We start from the raw sequence: 12,688 nt of genomic DNA on the forward strand, positions 1-12,688 counted from the left end.
GAAAAAAAGGATTTTGTGAAAGCTTAATTACACAACATATTCTTCAGCAAAGAATTTCAGATTTTCACATAAGTATCCAGTGAACATCACTAAAAGGTGTTTCATAATCCTGGCTTCAGTTTTCTAATATTGTATCTCTATTAAAATAGTTGTGTTCACCTATTAGGCTATTGTGAATTTACTATATTAGCTATTTTAATTTTTGAATTTTAATCTTATTTGCCAGTGTGGATAGAGTATATTTTTGTATGGGAAATTTGATTCTCTGAATTCTACTGAATCTAGCACAAATAAGATACCAAATTAAAAGAAGCTAAGTTACCAAGTGTAAATGGTGTTTGGAATTAAGAAATCATCATTTGCAGAATTACTCTTGAGACTGTTATCAATGTATTTGATTTTGAAGTTGTTAAACCCTCATTTATTTAACTAGCGTTTGAAAATAAAAGCCCTAAAGTGAGTTATTTAATGGTTTATCACTTAATCACATTCAAACGTGAAGAAATCACCACAAGCTTTCCTCTAAGGATAAAACATGCTAAACTTTTTTTTTTAGGTATCGAAATTTTGATCAGCCTCATCGATTCTATGTAGCTGATGTATACACTGATCTTACTCCACTCAGCAAATTCCCTTCCCCTGAATATGAAACTTTTGCTGAATATTATAAAACAAAATATAATCTTGACCTGACCAATCTCAACCAGCCACTGCTGGATGTGGACCACACATCTTCAAGGTAAACAACAATCATTTCTGTTTGATATTTGAAATACAACAACAAAATGCTATTCTTTTTCCCCTCTATGTGATTAAGTTGAAGGTTTGTGCTTTCCAAAATACTGTTTTTTCTCTGGTGATACCTTGCATATGTTAGACTCAAGTTACAGTTGTATATTGCTTTTATTCTTTTTTTTTCCACTTCATAATGCGTTACAGGTGAATTCTAAGAACAAGTTATCACTTCAGAAAGTTTAAGCTAAAGTTTTATTCATTAATGATAGACTTATATTAAACTATTTTCACATGTATTTTAGACTTAATCTTTTGACTCCTCGCCATTTGAATCAGAAGGGGAAAGCACTTCCACTAAGCAGTGCTGAGAAGAGGAAAGCAAAATGGGAAAGTCTGCAGAATAAGCAGGTAAAATACAAGTAATGATTCAAGTTGCCTCTGCATTAACAGTATCCTGGAGACTACCCTTAGTAATAAAATTGTATTCTTCCTGCCCCAGATACTGGTTCCTGAGCTATGTGCTATACATCCTATTCCAGCATCATTGTGGAGAAAAGCAGTTTGCCTCCCCAGCATACTTTATCGCCTGCACTGCCTTTTGACAGCAGAAGAACTAAGAGCTCAAACAGCCACTGATGCTGGTGTAGGGGTTAAATCACTTCCTGCAGATTTCAGGTATGTATTTTTTCAATATGTTCAATATCTGACTACATTATCAGGGGAAAACTTAACTGTTGTGAGAATTTGAGATTGATAGTCTCTGTTTAACTCCAGTCACTTTTCAGTGAAGCTGATAATTAAAGACTTGATTGGAAATAGTGACTACAGCATCTAAATTCACTTTTTTTCAGAAAAACATCAATTTTTTAACGAGTATATGCATGTAGTTATCTATAATCTTTTCTTCTTAACAAAGCCAACATGTTCTCTTCACAGATATCCTAACCTGGACTTCGGATGGAAAAAATCTATTGACAGCAAATCTTTCATCTCCATACCTAGCTCCTCTTTGGTAGAGAATGAGAATTACTGTAAGCACAGCACAATTGTAGTCCCTGAAAATGCTGCACATCAAGGTGCTAATAGAACCTCTTCTGCAGAAAAACATGACCAAATGTCTGTGAGTTACAGAACACTGCTTGATGAGTCACCCAGTAAACTCCAAATTGATGTCTCAGCAGAACTTGCAGCAATTAATGGTGTTTCTTATAATAAAAATCTTGCCAATGGCAATTGTGATTTAGTTAACAGAGACTTTTGCCAAGGAAATCAGCTGAATTACTGCAGGCAGGAAATACCTGTACAACCAACTACCTCATATCCCATTCAGAATTTATACAGCAGTGAGAACCAGCCCAAGCCCAGCAATGAATGTACTCTACTGAGTAATAAATACCTTGATGGAAATGCTAACAGATCTACCTCAGATGGATGCCCCAAAATGACAGTGACCACCAGTACTTCAACAGCTCTTAATGTTTCAAAAGACAAAGTGGATTCTGAAAAGAACACTTCCAGTGGGTACTCCTCAAAAACTCTTGGTCCTAATCCTGGTCTCATTCTTCAGGCTTTGACTCTTTCAAATGCTAGTGATGGATTTAATCTGGAGCGGCTAGAAATGCTTGGTGATTCATTTTTAAAGCATGCCATCACTACGTACTTGTTTTGCACTTACCCTGATGCGCACGAGGGACGGCTGTCATACATGAGAAGCAAAAAAGTAAGTAGTAACAATCCAATGCTATCACATATAATATTACACATTATATAAATATGAATTACATATGAATATGTATTAAATATTAATTAAATATGAATTAATATATACATATATGTATATATTTTAAAAATACATAATGAGGAGATTGATGCTCCTATAGCTGTAATTGAAATTGTTGTTGGTTGTGGGGTTTTTTTTGTTTGTTTTTTTTTGTGTGTGTTTTTTTTTACAGTTTGTTTCTAAATCTAAAGCAACTGAATACTGTCCCTAAGAAAGGATAGGGCTGAACTGAAAGTTTTGGGTTTATGAGAACATGTTTGGTGGACCAAACATTTGAGTTGTTGAGAACAGAAACTCTTAATGGGAGCAGTTAAATCAAGAGTTAGCAGCACAGAGTATTAGACTGTAGCTTTACTGACCTTTTATCTGTTTCCACAGTGGGTTGCCTTCCACAAAAACTTTTTGCATGATCTTACAAGAATACTGAAAATGAAACAAACAACAAGTTGCACATAACAGTTAAATAAAAATGTATAAAAGTATTTTAATGTAAATATAAACAGTAGTGAGCAGTCTTCATTTCTGCTGTTACAATTTTAGAATTCTAGAGTAATAATTGTTTTTTCCATGTAACATAACTTAAGTTTAATGTTGAGAATTTGATTTGACTACTTCTAATAAAATGCATCACTGAGGATTAAATGACTGAGTAGCTTCCTCTCTGAAAACGAGGAAAGCTAGATAACTTGCTTGCTTCAAATAAAAGATGCAGAGCTCTTGGAGCTGGTCTGGAGGAGGGCTACTAAGGTGGTCAGAGGGCTACTAAGGTGGTCAGAGGGCTACTAAGGTGGTCAGAGGGCTACTAAGGTGGTCAGAGGGCTGGAGCACCTCTGCTATGAATACAGGTTGAGGGAAATGGGCTTGTTTAACTTGGAAAGAAAAGGCTCTGGGGAGACCTCATTGTGGCCTTAAAGTACTTGAAGAGAGCGTATAAACAGTAGGGGGAATGGCTGCTTATATGGGTCTATAGTGATAGGACAAGGGGGAATGGTTTTAAACTGAGCCAGGAAATTTAGGTTAGGTATTAAGAAGAAGTTTTTCACCCAGAGGGTAATGACACAGTGGAACGGGTTGCCCAAGGAGGTTGTGGATGCCCCATTCCTGGAAACATTCAGTGCCAGGCTGGATGTGGCTCTGGGCAGCCTGGTCCGGTGGTTGGTGATCCTGCACGTAGCAGGGGGGTTGAAACAAGATGATCTCTGAGTTCCCTTTCAACCCAGGCCATTCTATGAAAAAAAGCAATTGAATATTCAGGTTCAGATTTCAAGACTTGAAAAAGAAATGTGGAAATTGTTTTTAAAATAAGAAATGGAGGTCAGAAGTTGGTAGTTCAAAAGTAAAAGAAACTCTTGATGTTTGTGTCTGTGTTTTTCCTTTCCTTTTAAAATATTTAAAAGCTTTTGAGTCTATCAAAATAACATCTGGATTATAACTTAAGTTTTTTTTATGCAGAACTGTTTAACATTTTCTATTGCTAAAGTTTAGGTCAATCTGACCATTATAGTAATCATTTTTCATTCCAAATCTAGCTTGAATGTTGATTGTTAATACTGATAACTAGTGGTGCTTGTCTAAGTTATATTTACTGTTATTCTAAAATTAGTAGTAATTTTATTTTGCAAAGAGAACTTAATGTAACATATTTCTTTTAGCTGAAATTGTCACATCTAATATGTTTAACTTAAATAAATCTCTGCCATGCTGTGAATTGGTTGCACTATGCTAAGAAATCTGAACACCCTTAAGAGCACTAAAGGAAATGCACGGTGGTATAAAATCTGACCTGACCTCATAAAATCAGTTTGGTCCTTCATATATTAACCTTTTCTTTTATAAATGCATGTCCAGAGATTTATCAAAGTTTTTTTTCCTGAAGGTCAGCAACTGTAACTTGTATCGCCTTGGAAAAAAGAAAGGACTGCCTAGTCGAATGGTGGTATCGATTTTTGATCCCCCTGTCAATTGGCTTCCTCCTGGTTACATAGTAAACCAGGACAAGAGCAACACCGATAAATGGGAGAAAGATGAAACGGTAAGAATTCATTTAACAATGTTGGTGAATAATTGTCTACATCTTTTCAGAATAGTTTAATGACTGTGATCTGTATCCCCTAACTTCTACCTTCTGAACCTCTCCCTCGAGTATTTTGCTACATTTTGGAAAATGAAAGTCCATATATTTATTTCATTTCTATCTAAAACATAACCCTAATTTAAGGAAAATGAGGGGCAAACTGATCCCGAATAGAGCCCAAACTAAGGAAATTTGTTGAACATCATCCAATATATGTTAATAGAAAAGCAGGAAAGAAAAGCTTTTTTGCTGTAGTTAAGGTACTCTCCTGAGTTTACCTGGTCTGAAGTTTCTCCTGATAATTTTAAACTGAATTATCATTATTGGTTTTGCTGTAGCATTTGCACGCAGAAGAAATTTCGACCGTCTGCTTTTTAATAAATGTATTTACCTTTGTAGAATATATGAAGCGTTGTTATTTTTCATAGTGCTTTGGAGAATGAAGTTTACAGCTGCCTTGTGAAAATATTGCTTGCTGTTAGTTAGAAAGCGAGGATGACTGGGAATTCCTCTTCATTGAAAGTAAAATGCAGACATAGGCACCTCTTAGTGTCCGTCGCTAAAAACTTGGCAAGTCTTAATGAAGTATGAAAATTATTTTCTGACTGAACTCATTTTATGTCAGGAGTAGAAGTGGATGTTTAGGAAACACCACTGATTTAGTTTTTAGGTGCTTAAAAGTAATTTGGAGGTTAGGAGAGAGTGGAGGGATTTTTATTTTTTTCCCAGTTTGAAGACCACACTCGGACTGCAGAACCACCAGAGGGCACATGAGAGGGCTGTTAGGTAGATGTATTGTACAAATAAATATTTACTGCAGAATAAAACAACTTGATTATTGTGGTTCTATATTGTGCCAAGATTTCATTTCAAAGAGACTTACTGTTTTACCTTTCTAAAATTAAAATAGTACATCTGGGACGAGTGATAATCATTGTTTTTAAAACACTCTCAGTTCTCCATAACTTTTCAGTGGCATCTTCCTCTTTCACTATTTGTTTGTAAACAAAATTATCAATTTCAGTCCAAAGTAACGAGTTTTTTGCCAACTGGCAGACTTGATTCTTCGTGATCTTAGATTTAAATTTCAGTTTATCTATGGATCTAGAAATCTCATTTCATTATGACAAATTATTGTTGAAACGTCCTAATTAAAGTTGGTATTATTGCGTTAACAAGCATTAAGATCTTTCCTGTAGCAGAATGCTCGTAATTTATCAAATAGCAGATTTCCAAACAGCAAGGAGGAAAAAAACAAAAAACAAAAAACAAAAAAAGAACAATGTAGTTTTATTTAGCTTGTGGCCATGACTTTTTCAAAGTTAATTTTATGTTCTTTAAGAAAAAAAAAAAAAATCTCTTCTGGGATTATTTTTTTTCGTATTTCTGAAATAAAAAAACGACTGTCAGAATTACATCCTGACTCATTTAACTACTGAGCATTCTCATCACTTAATTTAGGGTAGGTTACTTAGCTGTCCTGTTTCTTAAAGTTATTTAACTTGTGAATGAAATTGCAGCAAAAATGCAGCTTATCATTTTCTAAATATTTGCAAGGACAGTCAATGAGCTCTTAAAAAATGAACGCTTATCATTTCTGTTTAGTGGCAGGTGGGACAGGTGATGTTTTATAAGAAGTCAGCTCTAGTTCTGGGTGGTTAGAAAACTTGCACTGCTACTAGTGTCTAAATAAATACTTATTCAAATGTTGCCATTTTCACCAAACAATTAAAGTCAGTGAAACCCCTGCTTTGGACACATCAAATGGGTAATTACAACAGCAGAACTTTTTTGGTAAAATATAGCTGGGCTATGAATTTCTATAGCCATTTCCTCTCTGTTCCACCACCTTTCCTAGACCCAGCTAGGGCTGCCACATCGTGTTGAGGAAGGTTGTGATCCAGTTGGTCAGTGGGTGGTTTCAGGGGTTTCCTGGTGGGTGCACCCTACGGCTGCACATCCACAGCTCTAAGGACTTGTACATTTGGCCCAAATAGAGGGGTCTCCAGTTTTAGCATCTGGTTCACAGATTCGCAAGATTAGATAGCTAATACTGAGACTACAGCATACCATACATAGACTGGGGGCAGATACAGACTACAGCATACCATACATAGATTGAGGGCAGATATAGGCTGTTTCACTTGATTCAAAATGGTGTTGGCTTTCAAGATCCAATCCAGAAAAGCACTTTGAATCTGATCTTGCTCCGATCAAATTCAGTGGCAGAATTCCCATTGACATCAGTGATGCTGGTTTGAGCCTGTGAATAGTCCTTTTGATATAAGAATGGCTACTTATGCATTTAGTTAATATGTTAAAGTGCTTTCCTGGATTGGGGCCACAGCAAATTGTACAGCATTGTATCTCTTGGACATATCTGTGTTCAATTTACAATTTACTTCAGCATGCACCAATTTGTTCCATGTGAGGAGGTAAAAGATATGAGGCATCATTACTTTTATTGTTGTGGATATGTGATTATGTATTAAAAATGGTGACAAATGTAACTTAATTAAACAAGTTATGGGTATAGTCTGCAAAAAAAAAAGCTATGTACTTGCCTAAAGGATAGGGTTAATACTGGTTGCCTTTGCACTGCATCATTATCCTACTTCATGATTTAATGTGTAGGTTGTTGTTCAGTACTAAACAAAAATCTGTTTGCATAACTGTGTCATTTATCTGCTTTTCCATTCTTAGACACAAATTACATGTTATTAATTAGTTTTTTCTTCTGCTTCTAAGCAGATCACTTACTGAACCCCTAACATAGACGATCAGGACAGTTTCCCACACATGCATTTAATTCTTGCCGATTTGTTATTAGACTCCTCTTTTGGTCTATAATAATCACTTACACTGACTGACTAAACTTTTAATTAGTTTGCTGAGTAGACTACAAGTTTTTTGCAACTCAACTGTATTTGAAAGCATAAATAAATATATTTTGCTGCTTTACATAATGATTATTGAAGTGCTTAGAGTCTAAGAGGTTGTTTAGTTTTCTTCAACATACAAATATGCACTTAGTGTTTTTTTTTAAGTCAGTTTTGTGTGCACAATATCAGCATGAGTTCCTACGAAACATACCATGTGTGGTATGTAAAACATACAAAACCTTTATTACTTAACCTTTAGTAGCATATTCCAAAGCAGTTATTCTAGTCTTAGAATGCTAGTGTTAATTGAAGTTTTATTGTGTATCTGATTAGACAATATACTATTAACTAAAAAAGTCAGGCTTATTAGCAGATACTACTCATAACCTATTCTTAGGACAATTCTAGAATAAAATACTATTTTCCTCTTCAGTAGCATGTTTTTTTGTGTGTTCTTTCATAGACAAAGGAGAATTTGTTGGCTAATGGTAAACTTGATTACGATGATGATGATGAAGAAGATGAAGACCTAATGTGGAGGTTGCCCAAGGAAGAAACAGACTTTGAAGATGATTTTTTGGAGTACGATCAAGAGCATATCAAATTCATAGATAGCATGTTAATGGGATCGGGGGCTTTTGTGAAGAAAATTTCTCTCTCTCACTTTTCAACCACTGATTCAAACTATGAATGGAAAGCACCCAAAAAGTCATCCCTGGGTAACGTTCCGTTTTCATCAGATTTTGATGATTTTGACTATAGCTCTTGGGACGCTATGTGCTATTTGGATCCTAGCAAGGCTGTTGAAGAGGATGATTTTGTAGTCGGCTTCTGGAATCCATCAGAAGAAAACTGTGGTGTCGATGCAGGAAAACAGTCTATCTCATATGATTTGCATACAGAGCAGTGTATTGCTGACAAAAGCATTGCAGACTGTGTGGAAGCCCTGTTGGGCTGCTATCTGACCAGCTGTGGTGAAAGAGCTGCTCAGCTTTTCCTGTGTTCACTGGGGCTGAAGGTTCTCCCTGTAATTAAAAAGACTGATTGGGAAAGCACTCTGTGTGCAACTGGAGAGAACTGTAACAGTGAGCAGAAGAATCTTTCACCAAACTCTGTTTCTACTTGTATAGTTAATTCAGAGCCTTCTCTTTATAAAGACCTGGAGTATGGTTGTTTGAAGATCCCACCAAGGTGTATGTTTGATCACCCAGATGCTGAAAAAACCCTGAATCACCTTATTTCTGGTTTTGAAAACTTTGAGAAGAAAATTAATTACAGTTTTAAGAACAAGGCGTATCTTCTTCAGGCATTTACTCATGCCTCGTACCATTATAATACCATTACTGGTAAGTTGTCTTAATGAAAAGTGTTTTTTCTTGTATAACAAATGTAAGATAAGTAATCTGATTTAGAAGGGGAGTACTTGTTGAAGCCATATTTTAATGATATTCATATTTTTTTACTTGATGTAGATACAGGATGTGTCTGAGACTGTATTGTTAATGCACACAACTAACTTTAGATTGTCATTTAGTTGTGTTAAATTCATCTCTAATTGCAGAAAATCTGAAAGTTCTGATCATATTTTGCAAGTATGTTTAGCAGTTTGTCACATAACTTAATCTCAAAGATGTTATTCTTTGAGTTTATATCTAAGACTAAAGTACATTTTGCAAAATTTATAGAGAGTTCAGTTTGAAGTTGGGAATTTGAAGTCTTCATTAAAGTTTAGATATTTTATTGAGTGAATGGTTAATGTAAAAGTTTGAAGTAGTTGACTTAATGAGACTAAATATTAATTTCAGGTTAATTGCTTACTGTTCCTGTACCTGATATAACATTAGACCAAATTTGTAATATTCTCCAGTTACTTTTGCTTTGTCTGATTTTTTTTATTATTTTTTATTTTATTTTATTTTTTCCCAATAGTGAAGTAGGTCCTTATTCCAAGAAGTAAAAAATCTTTTCCTTAATTAAAGGAATAAGTCATTTTGAAAAGTTAGTGCACTGAGAAATAGTCCTGATGAAACACTGAAATGTTCCTTTGGTTTTATGTTTGAGGTAGCATTACCTGTGTATATACTCACTTACTATAGAAACTTCACAAAGATATAGATTATTCCTTTTTCTATACTATCAAGGAGAAATGTTGAGGGATAGCAAGTAGATGAAATTACGTTGCTTGTAGCAGAAACTTTTGATTCCAGTCCCTTTTCTTTATACTATATAAAATAATTTGGAGTTGCTGTAACAGCTAAGTATTTGTTTTTTTTCTTAAGGGGCACTAGTTGAGATGTCGCAGTATCTTAGCTGCCAAAGGCAACTGAATCTTCTAGCCATTTCACTGTCAAGTTACCTTTGTAGTAGTTTTGTCCTCTTCCCAACTATTTCTGTTTGCTTTTCAAAGTGGATTTTGTGATGATGGTGTTTGTATTCTAAAAATAGACCTCCATCCTTTTCAGATCAGTGTGTTAGCAGAATTTTATTTGTATGCTTTTCTCAGCATAATAGGATGACTTTGGACATAAGCGTTAATTGTCATTATATACAAGTGTTATGCTAGCCTGACAAATTAACATTTGTCTCGAGAGTGTTTGTGCTACTAGATAAAACTGTTCTTTTCTTATAATTTACTAGCAAACTTTTTAAAGACAAAGACACCTGTTTTAAAACATGCTTGGTTCTTTCCTGAACGTTGGTTATTTTATGGAATTTACATGGCAGTGTACCAGATCTTCTTTCCAGAAAGGCCTGGAAAGAATGTGTGTGTTAAACTTAATTGTGTTGTTGTACCTTCTTTTATTTCCAATGCTTTAAGATTGTTACCAGCGCTTAGAATTCCTGGGAGATGCAATTTTGGACTACCTCATAACCAAGCACCTTTATGAAGACCCACGGCAACACTCACCAGGAGTTCTTACTGACCTGCGATCTGCTCTAGTCAATAATACCATTTTTGCATCGCTAGCTGTAAAGTATGACTACCACAAGTACTTCAAAGCTGTCTCTCCTGAACTGTTTCATGTTATTGATGACTTTGTGCAGTTTCAAATGGAAAAGAATGAAATGCAAGGAATGGATTCAGAGGTTAGTGGTATTAGAAAAGAAATGTTTCCAGTGTGTGATTTGTAGTGCGTTGTTAGATTTCTTATCATGATGCACACTTTTGAAATGTTTTAGTTTTAAGCACAAAGTAGCCAAAGAAGCAGGTGGCTCTCAGGAGTAAATCATGCAATATGTGGAGTAAAATACAATCTTCAGGAAGTGTGGAGTGAATAAAAAAAATCAAGAAAATAAATTGAGACCAGTTTTGCCTATAGATTTTTTTCAGTGTCAGTTGATTTCTCTGTTTCACCTTTGTGTTGTTCTTAGCTTGCTTCTCTGATTGGAAGCCTACTGTACTGTAAAGCTGTAATGAAGAAGCATTAAGTCACACAGTGCTGACTTAAGATCGGATATCCACACGACACCATAAACAGTACTACCTTGGCAAAATACTGGGATTATTTAATGTAGCACACTGTGTAAAAAACGTTCACTGTTTTCATCCTGGATGGCTTCTGCTGGAACAGGTGTCATAGCATCCTGCACCAGAATGTTTGAAATGCTCCTAGAAGCTGTAGAGATGCTAAGCAGGGAAACGTAGGCATCATTTAAATAAACCACTTAAAACAGAGTTTAGCTGAAGACTTGCAAACTGAGATAATATCTGAGATATGTAATGAATGTAAAGGAAATATTTTACATTTATTTCAAAAAATTTATATTCAGTGAATGCTTACTGAAGAATGGACTAAACCCACCTCATTTAGATAAGCTGCTCAGAAACGTTATGAGCACAAGGACCCGCTGGGTGAAATTTTAACCAGGGTCCTTCTCATAATCCTTTTTTAAAAAAAGATCATCTAGTAAATTTTCCTATTAGTTTGCCTTCGGAAAAGCAATGACCAACTTCTTACAAAATATTCTGAGATGATATGCTCTAGCTCTAAATAAACATATTATGTTTGACTTAAGTAATTTCTTCTTTTTGATAGACAATTTAAAGCTCAGGAATCAAAAGCCTTCAGTTACTTAGGTGTTTACAGCCCTTGCATCTGGGAGAGAGCAAAATCCATATGTTTTATGGGAAGGCTGAGAAAACTAAGACTAGGAAAATTTTTATTGAAACTTAGTTGTTTCTCATCAGAAAACCAACTATTATCTGTGTTCTTCACAATATGAGTGAAAAGGTTTGAATCTCAAGGGCTCATAAGTGATCTTTAGCTTTGTTCAGTTTTAGCTGGTATGCAAAAAGATGGTCTAGGAACTTTGATCCGAGTTGCAACCAAATTGTGAGATAGCTGTTTCAAATAAAATTCTTGTTTCACTCTCCCTATGCCTGCTCCCTATCTTGGTCTGGCACTGAATTACTGAAACTCTTATTTCATCACAGTTAATGCACAGAGTCTTTGTTTCTGCAGTCCATGCCAGCTAGACTGCTTTCCATGTGTGTCTCCACATCATCTGCTTTGCTTTTTTCAAATCTCACTTTTGAAACATCTGTTGCTCCTTGCATTATAGATCTTAAATAACAGAAGGAGAGAGAAATTAAGTACTGTAGAATTCTAAAGTGCTTTAGTTTGAACTTGGTATGAAATACACTCTTCAGAATACGGTTCATTTCGTTTTTTTTAATCATCATATTTCCACTTTGAGGGTGTATGCGTCAGGTGTGACTTGTTTGATTTATTTTAGGGAGAAATGTTGTAGAAGGGACTAGTTTATGAAGCATTGTGGTGACTGTTAAGGGATCTGAATTGCATCTTAAACCCAAAATAGCAGCTGCTCGCTGAGGAAAAGACAAAAATTATATTTCTCTTTAGGACAATAATAATCCAAAACATTTTGTTTCTTGTGTTACTGTGCTTGCACTAAAATGAATGCAAATTGTATATATTCGGAATATTTGTAGTTAAGGAGCAGGGTAACTCAAGATCTGCAAGATGGGCCCCATAAGTTTAGTTTTAATGATAACTGACTTTGGACTTAAATTAGTGCAATAGCAAAAAAACCACTGCTTGTTATGTTTAAAAAATACCTAAGTGTACCTGTTAGTTCAGACTAATGTTGATGATTATTAGTTAATAGAGACTAACTTTATTAATGCTTCTTTTATGCTTGGTCTTTTGGAGTAAATGAAGTAATAAATGGTGCATCTGACTTTCATCCACAGAC

At 35.1% G+C, this 12,688-nt stretch overlaps 1 protein-coding gene across 3 annotated transcripts in view; it reads left to right on the forward strand.

Annotated features, from left to right (window-relative positions):
- The window catches only part of DICER1 (dicer 1, ribonuclease III), a 54,374-nt gene that overhangs the window by 39,789 nt on the left and 1,897 nt on the right, over nt 1-12,688 (forward strand). For all 3 annotated transcript variants that reach the window (XM_072337349.1, XM_072337348.1, XM_072337351.1), the window contains exons 20-26: nt 557-739; nt 1,038-1,143; nt 1,235-1,410; nt 1,672-2,455; nt 4,392-4,547; nt 7,935-8,817; nt 10,290-10,558. In XM_072337349.1, coding sequence (XP_072193450.1) covers nt 557-739; nt 1,038-1,143; nt 1,235-1,410; nt 1,672-2,455; nt 4,392-4,547; nt 7,935-8,817; nt 10,290-10,558 — 2,557 coding nt within the window. The remainder of the gene's footprint in view (nt 1-556; nt 740-1,037; nt 1,144-1,234; nt 1,411-1,671; nt 2,456-4,391; nt 4,548-7,934; nt 8,818-10,289; nt 10,559-12,688) is intronic.

The sequence above is a fragment of the Excalfactoria chinensis genome, chromosome 5 (assembly GCF_039878825.1).
Source record: "Excalfactoria chinensis isolate bCotChi1 chromosome 5, bCotChi1.hap2, whole genome shotgun sequence".
NCBI lineage: Eukaryota > Metazoa > Chordata > Aves > Galliformes > Phasianidae > Excalfactoria > Excalfactoria chinensis.